This window comes from Bacillus rossius, chromosome 3 (assembly GCF_032445375.1).
Source record: "Bacillus rossius redtenbacheri isolate Brsri chromosome 3, Brsri_v3, whole genome shotgun sequence".
Classification (NCBI taxonomy): Eukaryota; Metazoa; Arthropoda; class Insecta; order Phasmatodea; family Bacillidae; genus Bacillus; species Bacillus rossius.
This window is the reverse complement of record NC_086332.1, coordinates 32,707,509-32,734,786: the sequence shown is the minus strand read 5'-3', so window position 1 is coordinate 32,734,786 and position 27,278 is coordinate 32,707,509. Positions and strand designations below refer to the sequence as shown.

The following is a 27,278-nucleotide window of genomic DNA, read 5'->3' as shown; positions in this document are numbered from 1 at the left end:
CTGCCGTCTTGTGAGACGTCCCAACGTAGCAGCCTGTGATTCGATAAAGCTTTGGTCGGGCGTTTCTAATTGGCCTAGAGTCATCCAGGTGAGTTGTGAGCCAATAGCAGAGACAGCACTGAGGTATAACTATTTGTATTCTAGCCTGTCGCGAAATGAACCCGCGAATTTTTCCTATCCCTAGCTATCACTATCTATCACGCTGAAGTGAAAACTGCGCGCACGAGAGTAACAAAGACTAAAAATTGTCCGAAGTGATTTCGTTGTCCTCCACGATCCACTCAAAGTCACACTGGAATTTGCTTGTGCGTGTTTGAGGCCCAGCCGCTCTGTGCGCATCGTGCGCTTGATGGAGGTAACGGAACGCAGCCGAAGTGGCGACTGGGTCGGAAAAACTCATTGCGCTACACAGGTATTGCAATGTTGGCGACACAAAATCATTTTACTCCAATTTAAATTAAATAATTATCAAACAAATCAGCGATAGTTTAAATACCAGAAATAAAAATAAAATCTAAAAAGGAAGTACATTTAATTTATAAGTGAAACAAATTTTCCATATTTCACTGACACGGTTTTTTTTATTTAATCAACGTGTTAATTATTCAGTGAACGCTGGCCTTTTCACGTCACTATACCGTGGCTCACAAGCCTCGCGGATCATAACGCACGTTGGTTCGTAATCGTACAACGCGGCAGAGCGTGGCGAACACCGCAGATCTCCGCGAGTGTTCGCGATCAGCCCGCGTGCGGGGGGCAAGAGGCCGCGCGCCGCCAGTAGAGTCGCCGCTCCGTGGCCGGAATACCGCGCGCGACCTCACGCGCGAGCGCTCTGCCGGCAGCGGCGCGCGGCGACCAAACCAGGCGACTCGACGTCTGTCGCCGCGACCTGCCGCCTCTCGCCCGCGCCTTACTAGGTCCCGGCCCAGGAAACGGCGCAGCGCTGCTGTAGAATATCAATATCTGCTATGCAGGCGTGCTCTGTCCTTGGAGGCTCGGTTGTGTTTTCCGATTCATTAGGTTTGCACGTATACACGTGACACAGCCCTGAATACCTTTAGTCAGTCTCAATAACAATAAGTTAGAATAACGTGTAACCCGCCCAAGTATTTTACCTTGTAATCGACCAATCAACACTCTTAAGACTTATTAAGGGGCCCGCCTCGTCAGGGGGTGTATCTGTGTTAGTGAGGCGGGATGATAAGCGCGACGCTCTCTAGTGCTTCCAGCGCGGTGTAGCCTCTAAGCGCAAGTCTCTGAACTGGCGCGCAGTCTTCTCGTCGTCACAGGATAACTGTGAAATTTGAGCGGTAACCGTAACATTATAATGCGGAGAAATGAAGATAATGGTGTCATGCAAGTCCCTTAAGTGCTTTCAAGAATCTGTACAAGTTGTTTTACGCCTAAAAATTACTCTGAAAACGTGCGTTTTAGCCATTTTAACTATTCTAAAAATACAGTTTAAAAACTTAATCCAAAATCAAAATTCCTTCTCGGCCCTCGGCGAACTCTTAAATGTTTTTCGTAAGCAGACCCCGCTCGGATATCTTGAGTAGTTTCGAAATCGCGTTGTTGTTCCTGAAGCTCTGCGCTCCGTGTGTGTGCCCGGGTAGGCGGGGCCCTTAAGCCCTCGGTCGCTCAAGGGTGGATCCAGAATGATGGTCAGGTGAGGGCCAAATTACATTTTATGATATAATTTTAGTACATTTAGTACTGAAATATTTAGTATTTGTATTTTGTGGTTAAAAGACGTCATATTATCTATAGCACTGCAGTAAAATAATACTTTAGTAAGTTTGGTAAACTATGATTGAGGATTTGGAGAAAATACGAAAATTATTCAGGGTTCGGGGGGGGGGGGGGGGTTTGCCGCTCTCCCCCCCCCCCCCCCCCCAAATCAGGATCCGCCAGTGCGGCCAGTGGACTGCCTTTCCGATGCTAACACGTCTGTGGGTCGTTTACGGAAACAAGGCATGAATGAAGAAATGTTCAGCTCTTCTCCGTAGAATAGCCTGCGTCGCACGCCCATCAGCTAGGTCATTTTCTGCTGCCTCCCTCGAACCTTCTCTCCCCACCCTCTGACAACCTCGTGTGCAGTCTACGGTGTGTTTCGTTCTCTGTCAAAGTGCTAAAGTTTCCAAGGTGCTGCGACAGGGCGAAAAGCTTCAAACCGCTCATTATTTATCACGAAACTGATAAACTTTATCAAAAGTAAGGAACTGTTTTCAAATTCGGTACATACAAAAGTGGGAAAACCTGGAAGAGTTAAAGCAACGCCTATTATGGCCATGCATTTTTCGCGAAATAACCTAATCGTCTATTAGACTGCAATACGGTAGCGTACTAACAGTAAACATGTGCCTGGATGAAACTTAACCAATTACGCTCAGCTAGTCTCGAAATCTTTTCGCGGAAAAGAACGCTGTTATGAATAAGTAAGAGGCGAAGAAAAATTTAATACTTTAGAATATTAAAATATAATTAACGACTCCGTTCTTTTTACATGAAAAAAAATTTGAATAACAGCAGCTACAACAACTCAAAACGAATGACTGATACCCAATTTTTAACATTACATAAATGATTCATTATTTTATTTCATAGTATGACACTGCATTTCAGTTTTTATTTAGGAAAAAAAATGTTTTCTAAAACATTTTAGTCTATTTAATTCTTAAAGGTATTAAATTATTTGGACACAAAGGATTGTTTTGGTACCAGTAATTTTTTGGGAATTTTACAGTAACCATGTTATGTTATACCCGAAATATTGTGCTGCTAAGTAAACTAATTTTTTTATCCCCAATTGAAACGTTCATTTCTTGCTTTAAAAACGTAAAGTGAAAAAGAAAAAAAAAGTAATTACAGTACTCAACTCCGAGTGTTCGAATATACAAAACACGTTCTTTAAAGAAAAAAAAATCACTTTAGCGTAGTTTTCAGATTTTTCCAAATAGAAAGCGAGCGAAGCGACGCAAGAATGGTTTACTCACGGGAATTTTTTTTTGTTGGGTGGGTGGAGGAGGGAAAGGAAAAAAAATATGGGGGGGGGGGGGTGTTAACGAGTTAAGAGTTCCGATCCAACAAATTTGTTATAGGTTTCCCAACCTAACTGAACTTCAAGTAGTAAGACTTAAGATCTGCTTTCAGAAGAAACTTTGTTGCTCTGGCTTTGTTTGCTCTCTTTCTATTGTGCAAAAGACTATGCTCATAGGTCTATATCTTTTTAAGAGTTAATTTTCAAAACAAAAAATTGTGTTGTTAAAAAAATATTCAAATATTAGACGTTGAAAATATTGCATGAAACAAAAAATGGCACTTGTACAACATACAAAAGTTATTTATATAAATAAAATTGGGAAAAAATTTGTAATTTCACGAAGAATAATTTCAAAGTAATTTTTTTTACCTTCATCCAGAACAACAACGACAACAACAACAACAACAACAACAACAACAACAACAAAAAGCATAGGTGCAGTATCAAATCCGTTTAAAGTTGTTATAAACTTTCTGAATATTACCGAAAACATTTTTCGAAATAATTTTTGAAACGATCAACCCTTAATGCAAAGGGCGCAATTTGGTTAAAATTGACGGTGATCATTTTTGTTCCAACCTGTAGAAATATAAACTTCGAAATACCTGCGCATGTAGACTAAGTAAAAAATATATATATTGAAAATTATTTGTATTTGAATATTTTTATTTAAGATTTAAAATATTATAAACATAGAATTTACCTTACAAAATTTTATAATTAGTTAGTATATACTTATTGTTTTCATATTGCTTTAATATTTAATTTTTCACATTTACCAATTAAAATTCTAAATACCAAAGTATTTTCGTGAAAGTAATTTCCAGAATAAAAAAAAATCTTTAATTTGTGCAAATTACTAACAGACCAGCAATTAATTTTAACGTAGTAGCAAAAAAAAATTCTATAGGTCCTACGCAAACAAGCATTGTACAGATTATTTTTGTTTATACGCTCTTTTGTCTTGAATAAATACCGATTTGTGTATATTTAAACTTTTAGGGTATTCACTTCTTATCCTCGTCTACATATGAGTGTAGAGGTCAGACCACCCATGTTTTGCGCCCAACCTTCGAGATGTTTCGAATTCATTTAAGTACTGAGTCACTAACGTTTATGATTTAAAGCTGGGGTGTTACGTTATACAGTAATGCACAGACTAAGGTATCTACAAAATACATGGATACAGAAAAAATCAGAAAAAATTACAGACATACTTTAATATTATTTGAAAGTCCTAGTTTAAGTTTCAAGAAAACAAAACAAAAATAGTGTTCTAATTTTTCTTCTTCTTTTATTTCAGGAAAGGACCTTGTTCTAAACCTTGGGCATGATGGTACCGGAGGAAGATAGAAAAAAGTATTACGCCTTCGATGTTGCTTTTAGTTTTTTTGCTGCTTCGTAGATTTTCATAAGATTTCAAGCGCGCTTTGCATTACTGTTCCAACCAAGAAGCTTCAATCCACTCGTTACGAAGTACCTGGTGGTTGCGTCTCCGCCCATAAAATTACTTCTGGCCATCATTTCAGCTAAGAAGCTTGTCAGAACCATGTGGATACGGTACAGGAGAAAACTGTTGAGCAGAATGTAGTGTCGCTTTTTTTTTTCTTTTTACCCTCTCCCTGCAACTCGTAATTGAACAACACTGTGACTCTTTGGATGCTGATCGACTGCAAAATTTTCCGAAGTGATCATCAGCATGTGCTGCGTTTGAAGAACTGGATCTCTCGAGCTGGCTGAACAAGATGGAATCCAAAAATTTGCAGGAAAAGGTTCTAGACGATTGCTGACGGCCGCGTGCTGAGGAAGACATATATTTGGGGTTGGGCTTCTCCTCCTTTCCAAGGAAGGTGACTTCGCTGGTGGGGAAGATCAAACACGCCTTGGCACTGCCGTATAGCCGCGAGGGGAGGCGGTCGCCCGAGACAACCCTCGCCGACCGCGGACTGCTTCTGGGTCTTTCTGAGGAAAGTGCGGGCGGGAAGCCAGGCTGAGCGGAGGACGGCGCGGGCGTCGTCGTGATTGGTGCGTCGCGGCGGACTGCCCTCGGAGTGTCGGCGGGCATGAGCGGGGTGGGGCAGCAGCAACAGCAGCAGTACCAGGAGACAGCGGGGGACCTGAGGAGGAGTCACAGCAAAGTGGAATTCACCAGGGAGAGGAGTTTCGTCCGTCAGCAGCACCACCACCAGGTAAATCACGCCCTTTGTCCAGTATTTTTTTATGAGTAGAGATGGTTGAATTTCGCTTCGAACTTGGAACTTGTATTCGTTAACGGTCGTGACCCGCCCTATAACTGAATCAACAGTTACGTCTTTTGCACTGTCTTGTCCTTGCTCCGGCTAGACTCAGGGTAAAAACACAAGACAGTGCAGTGGTTGCGCGATCAGACAAACATACAATATTTGAATTTAAAAAAAAAAGCCATATTTAACTTGGCTGCTAAGGTTATATTTACGACTAATTTAAAATTATTATTGTTGATTTTATATTTGAATCCTATCGTAAATCACGGATTGGCTTGTGCTTTAATAAATCACTATATCGTGCCCTCAACCGGCCGATGCAATTTCCTGGGGTCGGCGTTTACGCTTCTGACTCCAGAACTGAATCTAATACTGGACGGTGCCTTCAGTTCGCCTTCGAGACAGTATCGAGACACTTGATTCTACTCGCCACGTTATTCAAGATGGTGCCGTTTTGTGATTGGTCGTTGCCGTCTTGAAAATCCCGGTTTATGATTGACTGAGTTGCGCACGATTTTCCGCTTCTGGTGAAGCGGGGTGTGATGTTGACTCAAGAGTTTCACAGGGCGTGTAAAAATCTTTTTTCAGGTATAATCGCTAAAGTAAAATTCGCAAACGAATTCGCGAAACTTTCCAGTCCAATTTTTTGAAGACACTCTAGTCCTTAAATTACCTGCGTGACTGTAACATTGTTATTATGATAACTCTTTTAAACACCACTAATAATTAGCGTTTAGCTTTTACTGGGCAAACTTTGTGCTACGAAGTCAAATTAGGAAAACGAACAAGCAAAAGTCATCAGTCTAGACTTCATAGTGTTTTTCATAATAGTAAAACCGTCCTGTTACAGTTAGAATAAAATTTTATTTATAACTAAGTTGAAAATAAATAGTTTTTTTCGGTGTTGTCAATTTATACTGGCACTGATTTTACTCTAGAATATTTCGAGAAATGATGTGAGTTAAATCTCTGTTATTCGTGATTGGCTGAGTATCTTTAAGATACGTGTCTGCTGTCAGCTCACGAATCATGGGCACTCAGTGCGGAAGGAAACAAGTTCTGAATGTCCATGCCAAATGAAGAAATCGCTTCCTCTACAGACCTCGGCCAAAGGGAGAAACTGCTGGCGCAGACATACAGTACTATGTCCCAGTTTAGTGATCGTTGTTGGTTTCGCGGAAAATTATTGCCCATACCAATCTACTAAAGTTTGATGTTATGATCGAAATTGAAAATATTTAGCGCCCAAAATATACTGCAAGATCCTGTAATTTTTCTTGCTCTTGTGATTAGAAGAATTTTTTTTTTACGTGACATTGTTATGTCAGGTCAAACGTAGGTTTTTTTTATTGGCTGAGTTAATTGCAATCTTGTTTTGCTGATAAGATCCAATAAGAAAAGACTGGTTGCAAATGTGTGAACAAAGTGTATTGATGCCTATCTAATACTCAAGTTTTTTCCTCGATAAATATCATCTCTGACTATTGTGTCAAAGTCATCAGGAACGCTCAATTTGTAAAATTGTGAGTCGTGTAAGTATGTAAGTGTGTTGACACAAAATGAATATGTCAGTGTGCTTAAATTTCATGATATAGCGTTATATTTCTGAGATATGCTGAACATTTTTTTTTTAAATACCGGATGAGAAGTGCAGGATACATAGACGTCAGAAAATACACTTTTATTTTGTTACTGTTACTCTAGGATAGTAGTTCCCTCGACCAGCCAGTGATGTCCAACAAACATTGCACTAGAAGTGCATGTATTAGTTACTGGCTTCAAAGCGTTTTCAGGGGCACGTACCCTTTGGGAAAAAAAAAACAAACAAACAAAACCGACCGCTCATTGGATTGCAATAGGTAGGGGCAGGCATTTTTCGCGAAATGATCTGAACAGTTATTAGACTGCAACAAAGCATACCCGCACCTAACGTTTCTTCCTTGTGATTGGCGGCCGTCTAGCGAGAGAAGTCGTTGCCTTATTCGACTGGGCCACTCAGGACGCGTTTATTTCCGCACTGAATCACTGTGATTGGTGTTGTAACAATCGATATGTACCTGGGAGAAACTCACCCAATCACGAAGCACAGACGATGCTGTAGTGTTTTAATTTTCATATAGTCTCAAAATCTTTTCGCGAAATCTGCATGCCCCTAGCATTAAGCATACTTGCCAACCCTCCCGCTTTAGGCGGGAGACTCCCGATTTTATAACCTTTCTCCCGCCCTCCCGATTTGTCATTCAAATCTCCCGCTTTTTGGTTCTGTTTCTCTTGAAGTTTTTAATGCCGTAAATTTATAGTATTAATATGTTTGTACCATTATTCCGTACAAGCGTTTAGTATCTACAGTTCGTACCATAACGTGTGGTTATTTTAATAGCCTCAATGCCCACAATTGTCGGCTAAAACTCTTGGTTAAGCGTAGAAAGAAACGTAGTTATTTACGATAATTATGGGAGCTGTTTTGGTACACGTTCGTCATTGGTGTTTGTTAGCCAACCAGAAAAAGGTTTCATTTGTTTTCCAAGATGGCGTGTGTTGTCAACATTGAAAACTGTGTTTTCGGTGGTGGTGGTTTAAAATAAAGACGGACTGAATTAATGAGTTTATGATACCACTGTTTACATTCGTGCCCAAATTCGCTTCGGTTTGTAAGCCGGCTATGTGTGAATTGTTAGTTTGTGCCTGAACAAATTCGCCTTTGTTCGCGTCTGTGCTCACAGACGAAGTGTAGAGTTAGCATTATAGTCTTTGAATTTATTCAACGGTGTATTCATAAAAATATTATTTTGTGAAGCAGTTGCGTGATGAGTATTTTTGTTTAGTTGTAGGTCTACTCCGCAATAGGGATTTAATAGAAATGGCGCTAAGTAAGCCTACAGTGAAGTATCTTGCTGTGTACAAGAAGACATTCAGTGACGAATTTCCGTGCATTTTGCAATCGAGGAAAGGTGAACATGCTGCATTTTGTAAAGTAAATTTCTATAAAATATTGATAATGACATAGGACTTATTTAGGCATAGTAAATATCAAGAAACTTAAAGATGTTAATTGAAAATTGGGAAAAAAAATTTAACAATCTAGAATTAACGCACGTTAAAGATGAGTAAATTTTAAATTTGTTTTTATATGGTGTGCACGTACTATATGCCCTCTTTTTGTGGCCCTGCCTACCCTATATTTTGTAAATGGGAAAGTCTTTCTCTTTTGAACTCTCCACAGTAGGCACGTGCAGACAATTCTTAAAAATAGCAACAAGCCCAATAAAAATATTACAATTTCAACCAGCTGTTTTTTATAATTTTTACTTAGAAATATGCTTAAAAGCACTATTTTGCGTCTTCAAAACAAAATTTTCCCGGGGGAGAGCCCCCGGACACCCCGCTTTATTGGGGGAACAAGTATTTACTCCACTAAAAAACCTCCCTCTTTTGGACTGGCCAAAGTTGGCAGGTATGCATTAAGGTATGCCCGCGCTAGCAATTGTTCCCTTGTGATTGGCGGTCGACTGCAAGAGAAGCAACCGCCCTGTTCGGCCGGGCCATTCAGGACGGGTTTTCTTCCGCACGGGACGGCTGTGATTGGTGTGCTGGCGGTGGACGTGCGCCTCGGATAAACGCAGACGATGCCGCGAGAAGCTGGTGTGCAGCTCTCGCCGCTCGCCGCAGAACCGCGATTCTCGTCGCCGGCGTCCATCGCGATCTGGCGGGCGCCCAGCTGGCCGGGCTGAAGGGCGACATCGGGTCAGTTCCCGCGCAGCAGGGTCGGCGCCGACCCCTCACCCCTCACGCACTCTCGCAATCCACAGCAAAGTAACGGACTTTTCAACCAAGAACTCACCTGAAATAAACCAAGATTTCTTCGCAATTTCAAATAACTGCCGTATTTCATCGACTTCCGAATTGTATGTTTCGTTCCAAACAAAATGTGGACAAAAGAAGAATTTTCTTATGTACACTTCACCACTTTTTAAATATGTATATATATTTTACGTACCAAGAATATCTTTTCAGATTCATGTCCAAAGTAGTTTAACTCTGTGTCCGTAAATTTACGACGATCCCTGGATAATTTGTAAACAACGTTCTTCGTAAATTGAAGGTGAAGATTTTTCAACAGTGCAGTGGGATCTGTTATTGATCGCTGTGTCTTATTGCCGTTTGTAATAGTTGCAGTGCTTCGCTCACGACATGTGTAGCGACATTGCAACTACAGTTAACACGAACTACGGAGAGTTCTTAGTTTATTTGGGTTGCATTTTTCGTTGGAAAATCCTTGAATTTATTGTAATATCTGACCTTCCTAAGCTTCAAACACAGTCTGAACTGTAACCTCAATCCCCAATAAAACTGTTAAATCAGAATCTAGAAGTAATCTTTATTTATGTTTAGGGGTAGTTGGAGTTTCTCCTGAATCCATCTCATCGTAACAACTCGTTGGACAGCACTGTTGAATAGATGACGTCTGAATGGAACGTGTTAAAGTGCAAACTCGTGTCCGCGAATGTGGACACGAGTAATTAAAAGATTTCGACGCCTCTGAACACGGACTGCCTGTAATGAAACTGCGTTCTCAGTTCTTCTGCCTTACTGAAACAACAGTTCTTATTTGTGTAAGACACATCAACATGGTTGGTCTTGGAACCTAGCCACGAGGGTGTTGGTTTGTCGTGTTTTTTATTTTATTTTAAAGTGTCTTCTCAAGTGCCCAGTTATGCTTAGTCCGTACAGATTTAATTTCAAGAATTATTCATGACTCGAATTCACACCCACTAGTATTTATAGCTGTTATGAATCCAGCTAGGCTTTAACCACAAATGTAGGCAACTGTAGCGTTCTCAAAAAGTGAATGTATGATTATTACTACATATACTGTTGTATTAAAATTGAGGAAGATTTATAGGTGAGTAATATTTTTTTTTAACTTAATATTCTTTATTTCGAAGTATTGAATTGAAACAACTACCTCGGTGTACTGTAAGTTGTGACGTAAATGAACGGAGGAAATGTTAACGTTAACTAGTCTTGCACGGGAAGTCCCTTGGCACCGCTCTCTTCGTCGTCTGGTTTACTTAACACGGTTTCAAGAGATTATGGGCTACAAATGTGTCAGACGGTTTGTTTACCAGGCTACCTACTTTCAGCGGGAAATGGCTGTTATAGTTGCACCACTGCTGTCTAGGTTGACGTCACGAACGCCCCGTTTGTTTGTTTTCGTGTTTGAGTAAAGCAGTGCGCTGTTACTACAGTGTACATTTCGAATTTTGCCTTTAAAAAAATATTCTTTATAGCTTGAGCCTACTTATTGGTACCGCGCTGTTATTTATCGATTTTTTTGTCAAGAACATTAAACATAAATACATAAATTGAAGTAAGTTTTGTTTCATACGTACACATTTTTGTAACATTCGGAGTCAAAGGTATACTGCTCAATGCCTCCTCCATTTACTAAATTTAACATAAACTTTGTACATCGATGATTAAAAAAAACCGTCATTTGAGTAAATTTCAACTTTTGTTGAACCACTTGTAAAGAACGTATATGAAACACCTATCCTGCTTAAGATCTACTTTTTAACACAGCCATACGCTTAGTGACATGAATACAATCGTCAGGCACGTAATAAGTTAGGTTTGCTAAAATTATTAATTTCATGTAATCTACTATAAATATGAATACAAGTATTTTTTTAAGATAATTCTCAGAATTGAAGAGAAACAAACGTTTAGTAATGAATCGGTTCTGATGTTAAGGGCAGGAAGGCAGTTAACGTAACAACGTCTTTACATTCAGGTTTTTAGTACCCAAATGCTTGAGTGAAGGCGGAGTACTATTTATGTAAGGTTTATTTGAGGAAGTAAAGCAAGATGCAGAGCCTCTTCATTAGTCCTGCCTTCTGAATCTGCGGGACTTGTTGAGCAGAGCTGGCCGTCTGCCGCGTCGGCGCGTGATCTTCGAGTTGGACCACAGGACGTGGGGCTCGCGCAGTCGCGTAGTCGAAGTGAAATGTTGGAAGGCGCGGGAATACACTCTGCTAAAAGCGTCGGTGGCTCGGTGATCCGGCGGACCTGCATTCGGACGGCGAGTGGCCAGTTGATGTTGGAGCGCGCCCAGAGTCGGTGGCGCGCACGTGGCGGCGACTGCCGGGAAATTAAACAGCGCGCCAAGATTTGACCGCCATGTTTTCCAACCTCCTGGTCCACAATAGCGCATGGGACGATCGTGCACATGGGAGACGTGTCGTGCGCGTGGAAAGTAAATAAATATATTTTTGTTTCTGCTACGGACACGCATGGTGCAAACAACCAACGAGAGTAGAGTATGAAGCAAAAACATTTTGAGGTATTAAAATGCTGATTTTTAATTCCTGCTATAAAAATTAATTAATGATATTACTTATTAGTCACTAGCAAAAATTGCAAATTATATAAATGTGTCGTGGTTAGAATGGTTGACTGAATTTTTTTATATTACTATTATTCATTTGTGTGTGGAAAAAACTGTGCTCACGAATTGCTGGTCAGGTGTCACGCGATGATCAGTTGGTAGTTAATATAGTTACTTATCAACACTGCCAACAGATGTCGGATACATCGCGAAATTTCGTCGGCAGAAATTAACAGCAATATTTCAGCTGTGGACCGACCTCGCGCAGGTCGTGTGCACTGCTGTGCAGTTGTGAACCCATCCCACGGCCCCCACCATTGGCGTAGCTGTGTTCATAAAGTTGGGGGGAGGGGGGACAAATAATGATTTTGATGTCATGTAAACCCATTCCCCTCTTACTAAGACGGGGGGTCCGTGGGTCCTCCACCGGAAAATTTTGATTTTAAAAGTGCAAAATAGCGCTTTTTAAGCAGTTTTTGTATCTAACCATTGGATACATCGATGTTAAAATTGTTATTGTTTCCTTAAGATAAAATTTGAGAGTGAAGAAGTTACAAATAAAGTTGGGCAGAATAATATTATAAAATAAAAATATCACGATCTAGAAAGTTGGGGGGGGGGGGGGACAGTCCCCTCCACCCAAAAAGTTCAGGGGGACACGTCCCCCCTGTCCCCCCCGGTTCCTACGCCCTTGGCCACCACATTCGATTACGGGCCTTGGACCCAGGATCGGAGACGCCCCCCCCCCCTACCCAATTTTAGTCACTTGCTACATTATAATTGCATGGTTATTCCTTACCTACAATCTTTTTAGAATGTTATTTACCCTGGAAATACAAGGTAACATTATGGTTACTATTTCATAAGTCCAAACTAAGCTTTATTTATAAAATTATTTTACTTTGAAATAACCACGGCGAGTATGTATATTTAATTTCACACACTGAGATGAAATGGGCCCGGGCCCTGGACCCAGGGGTCCACCCAGCCCCACCCTTGCGGGGGCCATGACCCAGCCTGGGGTTCAGGACGCAGGAATGCGGGCTGCCTCCTCGCGCGCTGACGACACGGCCCGGACTCAGTTCCGACTCTCGCCGCCGGCCGCGCGGCGCGCTGGGAGCGCCCGGTTACCGCCACGCCGTGGGCTGATCTGCGCAGAGACCTGCTCCGGCGTTTCTTGTTTGTCAGTGGAACAAAAATATTCAAGGGCGGACCCAGGATTGTCTTCTGTGGGGGAGGGGGGGGAACTAGTATAATACGTGTTTAATACTTCAGAAGTCGTATTATCCAGTCCACGTGCCTCCGTGCCCCCCCCCCTCCCCCCTCTAAATCCACCTATGAAAATATTAATGTAAAATTACATTTTTTTCTTTCTAATTTGTACATTTACTTGAAACCCTAGCTCCTTCAAAGAAAGTTACTTGACAGTAATTGTGCTTGCCGATGTTGCCACAAGCCGGTAGTTTTCTCGGGGTATCTCCCTCAACAACATTCTCAACCCATTGCCCCTTTTCGTCTGTAATGACTGCGATGTAGACATACGGTTAGGCCCTAATTAATTTACTCGTTAATCTGTTTCATAGTGGGAGCAGAAATGTTGTAGTTGACTCACGGAACCCCTGTGACCCTGCCACGGAACCTCAGGATTCCGAGGAACATCTTTTGGGAACCGCTGCTCTAGAGAAATTGAGATTTCGCCAGCAAAGGAGGCAGCGGAAAAATTCCGACAGGTTGTGATGTCTGTCCGAAACCTAATTCCGCTGGCGGTTGTTCAAAAATAGGGTTTAGCAATTCTCTGTCAGATTGGAGTCATTCCTCTGGAGGATTTCGTTCGCATGTTTATCAGGTGTTCTCATTGGCTTCTTCTTTAGGGCGCGTCAAATAAACAAGGTCAAATGCCAAGTGCAATTAAAGTTTACAGCCATCAGCCATCAGCCATTTGCATTCTATACTGTGGCCAAGTAATAATACTAATGTTGCTTGTCTGTATCTATATGCGAGGTTAGCTGGGTGCATTTAGCTTCCATATTGCATTCCATCTGATCTGAACTTTCTGACGGTCAATTGTGTCAATAGCTGCACAACATTCAACTTATCGCCTGCTTTATATATATAATTATTCCAACTGGCAACGTGTATATCATGACAAGAATTTCACTAAACACGGCACACATCACCGCCTTATCGACCGATAAAAACACAAAAAGTGTTGAAATTATGTCTCGAATGTCCAAGGAAATCTGGGTTTGGTTCCCGGTGGATCACGCCGCTTTGTTTTCCTGTTCGTCCACCCTTGCTCCCTGCAATGCTTTGTCGCCCAGTAATTAGGGGAAATATGTCACAGTACAGAACAGTAGCAAGCAATGGCCGGATCCAAGATGGCGGGGCATGTGTCCCGCTATCTCGGCCGGTGTTTGGGCAGATATTTCCGTTTACAAATCGGTCTAACTATGTTGATTCATAGATCTTACCTAGATCTTATCCCTCGTGTGGGCATATTAGGAGTTTTGTATATTCTTCTTATTATAATTCTGCCTCCTGCTGCCATTTCTTAATAATAATGTTGGTAAACCTCTAGGGCTATTAGGGCTACGGAGTCTTTTATAATAAATGTTGAATAATCTTATATTATAAATTCTATAAATAAATATGGGCTAATAATAGTGTTACGATTTACTGCGGGTTCGCAAAGGATAGCCCAATTAAAGATTTTTATCACACACAGTTTTATTTATTGCCACTATTTACATTACTAGCTAATAATCTAAATATGCCAATTAATCAATTGTACTTAAAAAAAAGGTTGCTTCCTCCAGTCACTCGTTTCTCACAATCCACACGCCTCGCTGGGCCTCACCTCTGGTGAAACTCTCGCCGCAGCACCCCTCGTGGTCCTCCGTCGCAGGACTCCGTTGCCGCACTCCGCCGCCGCCGTCGCACTTCCCCTTCGCCGAGGTCCCACTCGACGCCTCGCTTGGAATTTCGCTCGGAACTTCGCTCGGGACTCCGCCGCACTATCGCCCAGAAACTTCGCCGCGGGAAAACTCCCGACTGCACTCACTCACTCACTCCCTGCCCTGGAACCTTCGTCCAAGGACTTCGCCTCTCTGCCGCACCCACGGCGCTATCGCCCCGGAAGCTCCGCTGCAGGAAGGCTCCCGCCTGAACTCTCTCTTGAACTCTGACTCTCTGCCCTGACGTCCTCGGGCATATATATATATATATATATATATATATATATATATATAGGCCCCGGCGCAGTTCCAGAACTCACGAGAGCGACCGGGGCCAGACGCGTCATTCCGAGCCGTCCCGATGGCAGAAATCTCTCGAAAACACGTGTCGGCAGCTCGTGTAACTCTGCAACTGTCAGGTTCCGGATGTCAAACTAACAGTGCCGCGCGGGGAGAGCGGAGGGCTGGAGGGAGGGAGATAAAACGGTGACCCAGGTGCGCACGGCACATCTCATGTTACGGCGGCATGTGATGCAGCCCAGTTAGCTCTGCACCTGCGCGTGACGTGGCCTTGCTAACGTTCGTAACAATAGCTATAAATACACATTATTGCAAGTGCTGTTGTAAGAATATTAATATATTATAAAATTATGTATGTTATATATATTTTTTTCATACTTCCAATAAACGTTTATATGTCCAGCTATATCTCATACAACGCCCTTATCAATTTCTTCCTTATCTTTATCTTCATATCCATGTTTCTGCTATAATATATGTACTTCATCATAACCAACATCGTCTTTCTGTAGCAAGCTTATTATCCATTTCCGTTGTTCCTATTTGTACCTCAAGTGCATCAGCCAAAGTTATTATTTTCCTTCTTGTTATTTAACCTTCATTCTTCAAAGACTGTTTAATCTTCACTCTACCTTCTTCGTGCTGGTAAACGCGTGGGGGGGGGGGGGGGGGGGGGGTTAGGGAGAGCTCAGGTGCAGGTTGGAGGACTACATGTTGCGTAGAACCGTTACGTGTGGGTCGCGGCCTGGCCGTCTGCCCGTCTGCCCCTGTGCCCCTGTGCCCCTGGGGACCACTCAGACACTGCGCTGCCGCGACAGTTACGGTTTCCAGCAACATTCATCACTCAAGTTTGTTGCACTGGCTGTGTTTTGCGCTTGCCCCCCCCCCCCCCCCCCCCTTCCTTAAGTGTTTTGAGTCTTTGTGACGAAAGTACTTTCCCCGTAAACAAATTCAAAGTGCCGCGTCGTAAAATAAAGCAGTAAGGGCAGATTAATTTTACGGCGCAATTAAAGAACTGAAATTCCGAAGGCTGCTAGGCCTCCGAGACTATATTGGGCTTCAAACCACTTCTTTGGAATCGAACCAGTGCTAAGAGATACAAGAGCCACACGGGACGTTCGTTGGGCGCCAACCATCGTCTCCTCTGGCCAGGCCACACGCCACAGGATATGAGCGTAACGCGACATATAACTTATTGCTAGAAAGAAAGATGTCAAATCAAAAAGAACACAAGCTACTAATACTTAGAGACCGGAAAAATTCGCAAATTCATTTCACGATAGGCTAAAATACAAATAGTTATACCTCAGTGCTGCCTCTGCTATTGGCTCACAACTCACCTTTATGACTCTGGGCCAATGAGAAACACACGACCAAAGCTTTATCGAATCACAGGCTGGGACGTCTCACAAGACAGCAGCCAATGAATGGGTGACATTTAACAGAGTGTACGTAGAACTACGGAGTTCATCCTGGAGGTCATTGAACCCGCAAATTTTTCCGGTCCCTACTAATACCTAGAGACCGGAAAATTTCGCTGTTTCAATGACCTCAAGGATAGACTCCACGATCCTCACTCGGGAAAATAACGCCTGCTCATTGGCTGTCTCATGACACCTGTTAACTGGGTTGCTTGTTATTCGATACTTCTTTTGTTGAGGGATTTCCATTGGCTCAAAGTCGTTCAGGCAAACTGTGATCCAATCACAGAAGTAGCATGAAGGTAAACTAGTTTGGATTCTAGCCTATCTCGAAATGAATCCGCAAATTCTTCTAGTCTGTGCATATGACCCAGCCGAGATTCTCTCGCAGTCAGGAGCCAATGGACATGCGACAGGCTGTGGTTTGCAGTAGTGTGCCGTCGAGGGCCAGACACTCAAACTTCCAAGACTTCCTTCCCTGGAGTCATTAGGATTTCGCGGATTCATCTGGTAGCGAAGTAGGATTGAAACACTTATAAATCACGTTTTCTTTGATGATTGACGCTTCCTGGGCGATCCTTAGCCGGTAATAGAAAAGTATAAATGTTGACTAAAACCACGAGTATTTAGCGTACGTATTCATTTCTCTCCAGGCTCGACTAAACCTGCCAATGTACAGTATGAACATAAAAGAATGTCCTAGTTATTAATTTAATATTATCAATAGAGACCTGCAAAATTCGCGGATTCATTCGGTGAGAGGCTAGAATTCAAACACATATACCTTTTAGATAATTTTGCTATTGGCTTACTGTTCATCTGGACGAATCTCAACCAGTTATAAACCCTCAACCAAATAAGGATCGAATCACAGACAAACCAGCTGAGACGACTTACAAGTCGGCAGCCAATGAACTTGCGTTATTTGCCCGAGTGTACAGGGGTATGTGCAGTCTATCCTGAAGGCCATCGAAACCGCGAATTTTGCCGGTCTCTGATTATCAACTTTAAGCGGTGTTAAGTGTTGGTTCAAGGTCACAATTAAAGAGTAACTCATGCAGTTTTAGATAAGCTCATGCGCAAGTACTGCTTTGTTGTTTTCTCGCTTGTAACGCCACCTACGCAATGTGGCGACTCCTGAATAGCTCTTTCTCCAATTAGTAGAGGGTGAACCTGAAAACTTTATTTGGCAACAGGATGGAGCTCCTTCCCATTTGTACGAGAGTGGTTTAACGTCAAAGTCCCTGACCGTTTGATTAATCGTAATGGTCGAGACGACAGACGTTTTTTGACGTGACAACGTCTAATAAATCGATGAACGCCGGCTGCACGTACGAAAAAGTGTCCCGTTACGCACATTGTCCCGTTACGCTGTGTCCCTTTACGCTCATTGTACGCTTGCGCCGCATCTATCTCTCTTCCACTCGATTGGAACAACAATCGATTTGACTTTTTCGAGGCACATTAAACTTGAAACACTCCCATTCGTTTCCTACTTTTCCTATCATCGTCCTATCCTTAACAGAATAACACAGATTGGAATAAGTTAAATAGCAAACATGTATAAAAGTTATAGTTAAAATAATCTGTTCGTTAAAGTAATAAACATATTTGAATTAATGAGTGCAAATAAAAGTAAATTTATCAATTAAAATGTAGATTTCATTTCAATCCTTCTTTGTATCCATACAAAATAGTGATAATTCAATAAAAATTATTCAATTTTATTCATAAAAGTATGCAATCATTTCATCAATGTTTTGTTATGACGTTGTCACGTTAAAAAATCGTCCGTAAACCGACTTTACAGACAACACCTCCCCTTTTTCTTTTTACCTGGCCTCCACGTTCACCTGACATAACGACATGCTATTTTCCCCCCCTTGGAGTTTTATAAAAGAACGTGTCTACGTTCCGCCGTTACCTAATGATTTGCCACATTTGAATCACAGAATTGAAGAGGCTATTACTCCAGACTTATTAACCAAAGCGTGAGAAGAATTGGACTTTAGGTTGGATGTGTGCCGTATAACTAAAGGTGCACATATTGAAAATTTGTACGAATAACTAGGTTAATTTACCTTTAATATGATTAGTTGTAAATAGTATAAATTAATCTTTCACAATATACCATTGAAACTGGGACATTATTTTAACGAGTCATCACTTCGTCACACCTTGTTTATAACTGGTTCAAGATAATCATGACTGTCGAGAGAACTGTATCCCAATCATCAGCGTGAGCAGATGCATGTGTGCTTCAAGACTTCTTTCATACCCAATGAATTTTCGAAATAAGAGTGGCTGTAGTGAACTGTAATTTTTTTTTGTATATGAAACATAAATATTCATATAAAATTACGGATATTTGTAAATTTACACGTTCACATGAAAACAGTTGTATCACTACGAAATAGTGTTCGCAATAATACTGGGTTCGGATTCTTACCCGGGCATTTATGCTATCCCAGTACCCCCAATAGTTGAGTTACTTGTAAACAAACGTTCTCAGCATTAACTGCGCAAATAATAAGCATGATACAACCATATAAACTCTAAGGGATCAATATTTGATTATCTTTTACATAGTTTTAAAAAATTATGCTTGACTGAAACATCAATTAAAATATAAAATTATGCGCCAATTTTCGGAATAAATACACAGTATTATCTATAAAAAAACGTATTTCATAAATGCATAATGAAACATAGCCATATGCTGTACAAAGTTACAGTATGTGTCTTGTAGTGTTACAAACTATATCTTGGCAACTGGTTTCCAAAGGAATCTTTTCTAAAAGTACATAGGTACTTTTGTTTTCTATATGCTGACCTAGCCCATAGGATGACCTTTGCATCAGCGAGTTGAGCACACCAAAGTGTATAGAACAGTTAGTAAGTATATATAGCATGGACGGCAAATAACCATGTCTGTGCGAATGACATATCATAGGGACAGGTACTTATATTTCGCGAAAACCTCTGAAAACCCAATTAGACTGCAATATGGTATGCCTGCACTAACCGTTTTTTTTTGTCTCCCGACCAATTACGAAACACAGACGATGCTATAGTTTTTACATCTCATCTAGTCTCCAATTTTTTTTTTGTGTGAAAAATAAATACCCCCTACGTATCAAACGCTGGCAGGCAGACTGTAATGTTCAGGCCTGTAACCTAATGGCAAGGAGAATCATCAGGCGAACCCTAAGTGCTTGCTGTCGTGCTCCTGCGCTAGTCATTGCGAGGCAGTGTCTGTGGCTGGCGTGGCGCGAGCTTCTACTGCGCAGTCCGCGGCGACTCCCCCGTGACGTCATCACCGTGGGCGCGTGGCTTACCAACCGACTATATGCGGCGAGTCTGACCAATATTCCTCCCCTCTCTCTCCCCTCTTCTCCCCCTCTCTTTCTCCTCATCAACGTGCCGGCTCATCCCTTCCACACGGTTTGTCAACAGGGACAATTGCCCGCTCTTCCTCCACGCCTGACGCGCTACTGACGGGGAAGGTTGGCTTGCGCACGGGAGGCGTGAGGGACAAATACGCTTGCCCGGAGATTCGACCAGACTTGTCCCCTGACGCGGCGGGGTGCCATTTTTCCCGACCAAAGCAGGCATAGCTCGGTGCTCGGATCACTCCGCGTTCCAACCTAGGACGCGGCAGACCGAACGAAGGTGTCGCACCTCCCGGCCAATACCAAGTCACGAATTACACGTTGACATGCACAAGCAAATACACGTGACTTTGCAATAAGTTAGTATTCACATAATCACTAGGGACCAGAAAAATTCGTGTTAAATATTTGGCAGCAGTCTAGACTGCAAACTATTAAGTAGAAATTTTAATGACATCCATAATTTCACTACAAAATATGTACATTTACACACACATATAAACTTATACACACACATATATGCATATATATACATGCATATACACAAGAAATTCTTAGAGCCACGATTATTTATAGACACCTGAAAAATTCGCAGATAAATTTCGCGATAGGCTAGAATCCCAATACGTTTGACTTTTTGTTTATCTGAAGGACTCTGGGCCAATGAAAAACCTTCAATAGAAGAATTATCGAATCACGAGCATCCCAGTTAACAGGTGTTACGAGTCAGTAGCCAATGAGCAGGTTGTAATTTTCCCGAGTGCATAGATGATCACGGAGTCTATCCTATCATTGAAATCGCCAATTTTTCCAGTCTCTTAATTATTTCACGGATTCATTTCACTCCAAGCTAGACATATTTTGCTTACTATCATCATCATAATCATCATCATCATAATCGAGCCTTTTTAGGGCACTCATTGGTCAATAGCAAAGTCACAATCTTTGGCAAGTCACACGTGGTTGGGTAATCACTTGTTTTCCTTGTTTATGACTGGCCCAGGGTCGTCAAGAGCGTGCTAAGAGCTCTGCGGTCCACACCCCAACATGAAGCACACGCAGCCTACCAAACGAATCCGCGCAACAACCACGGGCTAATGGCTCTGTAAAATCACACTATAATTTGGAAACAGTCATGGTTGCAAGTGTTTGTACACATGAATGACCCGTGTCATTGGTAGAGACCGGAAAAAATCGAGATTTTAATTACCTGTAGGATATACTCCATGATCCTCTATGCACGCGGGAAAATTACATACGCTCATTGGCTACTGACTCGTGACACCTGTTAACTGGGACGCTAGTGATTCGATACTTTTTTTCTTAAAGGTTTATCATTGGCCGAGTGTCATTCAGAAAAACTGTGGCCCAATCATTGATGCAGTAAAAAGGCACATGTATTTTGATTCCAGCCTATCGCAAAATGAATCCGCGAATTTTTCAGGTCTCTAGTCACTGGATCAAGGGTTATTCTACATGGCATGAGTAGGGGCGTGTGTCTTTCGCGAAACAATCAGAGCGCTCCTTAGACCGCAATAAAGATAGGTCACAGATACGACACCGAAATCCGTTCCCTAAAACTAAGGGTTTTGACCGTGACCTATTGTGCACTAGGAATACGGTTAGGGTACAGATGTAGCACCTAAACCCTTATTTTTGTATCTTGGGATACAGGCCTATGCCATGCTTTTATTGGCTTCTGCCACACTAACTTCTCTACGGGTCGTGCGTGACTCGGTCAGATTTTTTTAAGGTGTCTGTCATTGGCTTCTAATCGGTCATGCCTAGGGGCATGTATATTTCGGGAAAGTATTTCGAGGCTAGCTGAATGTTGATACATTGTAGCATCGTCTTTGTTTCGTGATTGGTTAAGTTTCTCTTAGGTGCAAATCTATTGTCGACACACTAATTGCATTAATTTTGTGTGGAAGCAAACTGGTCCTGATTACCTTGGTGAAAGGTGGCAAATTCGTCTCTTATAGACGGCCACCAATCACGAGGGAGAAACCGCTGGCGTGGGTATACCCTATTGCAGTCCAATGGGCGTCCAGATTTGTCCGCGAAAAATACATGGCTCTAGTAATACAATACGGTATTTGTTAGTTTGCAGAAACCAGGTGCCATATTGTGATAAATCGTAGTTCAAGTTCCAGATTATGTATTCATTTCACTTTAATGCTGTATTTTCAAACAGGTTACAGCATGTTAGTTACTTCCCGTAAGTCTCTACAGCCAATACAAAACCTGGCATAAACGAAGCAGTTAATCACATGCGACCCAGTCATTAATCCTCACACAATCCACAGATGTCATTGGCCCATATAATGCATAGGAGTATAGAGTCTAGTCTACAGATCGTTGGACATGGGAATTTTACCAGTCCCTCTTCAGTAATTTTCGCATGAGAGAGTAACATTCTGCACTAATGTATTTTGCAGTACGTATTAAAAAAATTCTTCACTATAAAAGCCTCATCTCTAGGATCGTAATTTATCAATTATCTGACTGTTATAATTTTTATTCTAAAGTAACCTGTCAACAGACCCTCACGTATGACCAACAGCCAAAACGACTATAAAAAACTGCCAAGACCTGAAAAACTTCCGTAGAAACTGTCAACCAACGCGAAGTGCGGGCTCTCGCCGACAACGGATGCCACGGAGAGAGGTTTAGGGCGGGATTCCAAGCCACTCGGGTGAGGTAGCCAATAAGCACCGCCTTGTTGGAACACAAACGTAACCTAACTTGCGGGCCGTGTTCCAGAACGTGTCCAAACCGAATCCCAGGTAGGGAAACAAATCGGGAACCGTTTTAATAAACGGTGCCCTGCGCGAGGCTATAAATTGGTTTCAACGCATTATATATACTATTGATACAATTGTTACGGCATAGCACAAAAATTTCTCAAGTACTTTATAAGTTACGATTTTTTTTTTTTTTCGTGATAATTAAAGTGTAGGGCCTACGGAATGTATTGGAGTATAGTTTAACTGTCATAAAGTTTCATTTGTCACACCAACACGCTTGGTACGTCCCCCGATATCTCAAAAATGACCAGATACGAGTTAGTAGCGCCAGATGCGGGTCCACCATCCGGACGAAATCAACGATAAAGTTAGCTCTGCGCATGCGCGGAATTTGGGCAACAGATCGGCATCGGATAGGTCACCACAGGCCTCGGCGACTGCGGTTGCCAACCTAACCTAGGACGTTTCAACTCCGTAGCTGCGCACGGCGGGTTTATTTCCAATGCGCCGTGGCGTCGCGTCCTCTGAGGTGTGCCCCCGCGCCGCGCCAGCTCGAAATAGACGTTCCCCTGGCGGGACCACGGGTGCAGAGAGGCGTCGAGGCCTGCCTGCCGCGCGCAACCTCTTCCCTTACACTGAGTTGACGCAATTTTTAACTGAGGAATCACCTGAAATAAGCGAAGAGTGTTGACATAACTGTTTCTTCGTAAAACAAAATAACGTCGGCTTACTTCTAAAACCTCGTAACTCCATTTCAGTCAATTTTACAGGAGAACTTATGAGCTTCTGGAACACGGTTTCGACTGACAAAGATACGAGGTTTTATAATTTGTGAATAGAAAAGAGACTAAGTAGAGTTGACTTACGAGGTTTTATCAGCATATGCACTAAGAAAAAATTAAACAAATACACCAAACACATCCGGAATATAAAACTGGGAAAATCTGAACTTACAAGGTTTTAGAAGTAAGCCGACGATAACGCCGTAGTCCAAATTCTGAGTTCCGTACTCCGCTGTAAACAAGGAAAACAGGCAATTTTAAGGAAGTAGGGTTTTCTTGCGGTTGACTTAAGGCCCGTTCTACAAGGACACGTAAACGGAGACGGATCACGTAAACGGAGACGGATCTGACGGATCATAGTTTCCACAATAGCACGCAGTCGGAGACGAAACCGCACGGATTAGTGTTATAATATTACTTTGTCGTTTATTTTTATCATATATGTAAATTTTGCATGCTATTATTTCAAAGGAAAATATGTATAATTTTAATTATATTGATACTTCGTAACCTTGAAAAACAATCTCATTTGTTGCTATTTGTTACGTTTCCGTGCATTGTGAAATTTCAAGTGTCCTAAGTAGGCCCGGGTGAGGCGTGTAGTGTAAAGCTGTTGTGAAATGCATCACAGGGTGCACGATGTGTGTAAAATCCCCCCCCCCCCAACCCGCATCGTGACCACTCCCACCGCGGTCCAAGAGGGTGACGCGCGGTTTGTCCCCACAGAGAGCATCTGACGCAAGTCCATGGACTCTCCGATTCGCCTCGCCAGTGATGTGTAAACATCCAACCCCCGGTAACGAGCCAATTCAACCGTTCTCATTTTCCCAAGTTGCAACACAAAATTCAACGTCGAAATCTTTAAAATAATGCTGAACCTGAGAAATATACGTACTGATCAATAAAATATTCGCTTTTCAAGTACAGAACCAAGATTTCTAGACGCGAATCACACGTACTTTCTGCCCCCCACCGCTAGAATTCGCTGTTTGAATCGCAAACGTTTCTTGCCACCATCATTCACAGATAGCAGCATGAATCAGCTGACTTGACGTAGGCTTTTGGACATACGCCATTGCTAAGCAATGGCGTATGTCCAAAAGCCTACGTCAAGTCATGCATTCCCATTGCACAAATCTTTCAAAGATAATATGAATCAGCTGGACATTTCAAACTATTAGAAACAACTCCTATAAAAGCAAAAATGAATTGAAAAAAAAATCCAAATCTTCAGCTTTTAACCTGATATGCAAGTAATTTTATTAAAATACTATCTATCTTGTTAAAAATCATTATACAGTTAATTCATTATACAGTTAAAGTTTCCGAACACGCTAGAAGTTATAATTCTATGGTATTACTAAAATATTAACCTCAAACATTTTGAAACACAATTTATAACACTAAATATATATTTGTATATATATTTTTACCTAAACGACGTCAATCAGTCTGTAAATACTTCCTTTAAACAAATCTTACCTTATTGATATGATTCAACATTATAATTATATAATATATTATTATGTATTTAAAAAGTTTCTTTTCAAGTGACGAGGTTTGAACCACGTGAAAAACTCGCCCCTGAGCTCTACAAGCGCGCGCTCTACAGCTTTTTTTATTATAAAAAGATGGGTGGCATTCACCAGTGTGCCAATCATCTCCCCCCCCCCCCTTAATGTTGTATTTTTTTGTATAACCCCAAGTTATTGTGTAATTGTATTTGTGGTTGTTGGTATTAAGACAACAAAAATTACACCCATGTCTCACCCGGGATTCGAGCCCAGAACCTCCATACCGTAGCCCGGTGATTTGCCGAATACGCTACGGAGGCCGACTCCGCTGTACTATCTAGCCTTTTGACAATTAAATAAGAGATTAGGTATTATCACCAATGTAATGCCAGTTTTTTAAATGTATTTTAAAACTTGTAATTACTTTTTACTAAGACTATTTTAGTTCACAAAACATGTTCTAGGGTAGTTTTACTATCACAAAGTAACATTTGGCCTACCAATAAGTTGGTATGTCTCTAATATTTACGAAAGTGATATATACGGGTTTATGTTGCCACACGTGGGTTCACCATTTTGGTTACACATTTCCGTTCATCGACTTCCGTTCCATTCCAAAATTACTCCTAATAAATGACGTATACTGAAAGCTAAGATATTTACCCTCAAAAAAGTGTTTCGTCATAAAAAAATTGAAACCAATATGGCGTCTTTAGGTTCCTATGTGTCCTCCTTAAGTTCGACGGCTAGGTTTGTGTTTTGTATCAGTCATTTCGGAAGTTAGTCTGTGTTGAACCTGCAGCTTTTAGGAGCAATGCAGTAGGATCGTTTTCTAGTTTCAACAATGAAAACATACTGAAGGTACTGAAGTTTGCTAAGTGGTAGTATCATAAAATATTTTGCTTCTAATAATTTGTTTTGGCGCATGATTTTAAATAAATTGATAATATATCTATATTTAAAGGTTTCAAAAAGTTTTTTTTCTAATAAAAAAGTCCTTATTTAATGTTTTACAGTTTTGAATTATCCATTAGTGTGAAGCCTTCGTTTTGGAATAAATATGATTTCTCAAAACCCTAAAAAAAAACTCAGGTTTCTCTGATTTTTTTAAAAAAATTTAGGTTTCTCTGATTTTTAAAAAAAAAAATTCATTTTTATTGATTTAATGAATGATATACTAAAAATAAAATATTTGAATACGAAGGGTACATACGAAAAATTAATTCAAAACTGCATACCACATAATTTAATTATTTCAGTATATGTTAGGATTGACATAAAACATTGCGTTTAATTTCATAAAAATCAAGGACATGTTTAGTGGGCTGCAATGTTATTGTCTGAATGTTGTGGTATACATTAGTGTTTATGCCTCTACCTATTATCTTTTTTTTTTTTTTGTAAAAATGAGAGCGAATGCATAGGTAGTAGCTCAGGTCCCTTTGTGACCACGATATTTCTGGTGACACTTTCGTGTAATGGAATTATGGGTGAGTGTTTGTAAATATCTTTGAATAATAGGACTAACAAACGCCTTGTGTATCGTTCACCCACACAACAGTGACGATAAGCCATTGGCCTACCCATTAGGCGATCCGAACACGATGCTAAGGAAGGATTCTGCTTCATGTGGTCATGCACGGAGACTTAAAAGTTGAAATGGGGGCAATGAGCCACGTGGGTACAAACTCAGTGTAACAGAGCAGTTTGGAGTCAACCGTAAATCCTTTGTACAAAATGCACTTATACTCAAATTAATATTTTAAACAACTAAATTGTAATAATCCATGGATTAAAAGTTACTGAAGAAATTTTTTGTATGTGTACTTTAAAGTGAGAATTTTCGTATTTAAAAGTTGTTTGTTTATATATATTTAAAAACCTATGCATTTTTCACATTACACATAAGCATAAGAAATTCCGCGTGCAACTATACAAGTTGTGGAATTTAACCCAGTTCTGCAGAATTTCCAAGAATGCAAAATAAAACAGGGTTTTTCATCGTAGTCTTTAAAAATGCACGGATCATATTATACACTTGGTTGTAAAGGAATTAAAATAATTAATGTTAAAACGGTTTAAGAAACGTGGTATGCTCTAAAAATAATATTATTAATTAATACTTAACGATTTATTTTTATAAGTTGTGGTGATGTATCTTTCAACCATACAGTATGCAGCACAACATATAAATAATGTATATTTATTGTTATTAGGTATTAATTAAAATTAATCTCGATTATTCTACTTAAGTAAATAATTAATTTTATACACGTATTTATATTAATACTGCTAGTAAGTATTTATAATTTTTTTAAATTTGATTTAATTTATACTTTAACAACCATATTTATAATATCACGCCACATCTTTTATTATTTTATTTCTATTAATAATTTGCATGCGAAATTAATTTTAGTTCTTTATTACACCAAGGAAGTATAACTTCTAATGCAGAGGTGCCCCCCCCCCCCCAACACTATGACTCCCCCCCTAA

At 41.0% G+C, this 27,278-nt stretch overlaps 1 protein-coding gene across 2 annotated transcripts in view; it reads left to right on the top strand.

Moving 5' to 3' along the window:
- LOC134530487 (CBP80/20-dependent translation initiation factor) overlaps positions 1–27,278 on the top strand; it is a 152,098-nt gene that overhangs the window by 12,866 nt on the left and 111,954 nt on the right. For both annotated transcript variants that reach the window (XM_063365334.1, XM_063365336.1), the window contains exon 3: positions 4,344–5,229. In XM_063365334.1, coding sequence (XP_063221404.1) covers positions 5,104–5,229 — 126 coding nt within the window. In that variant the 5' untranslated portion in view covers positions 4,344–5,103. The remainder of the gene's footprint in view (positions 1–4,343; positions 5,230–27,278) is intronic.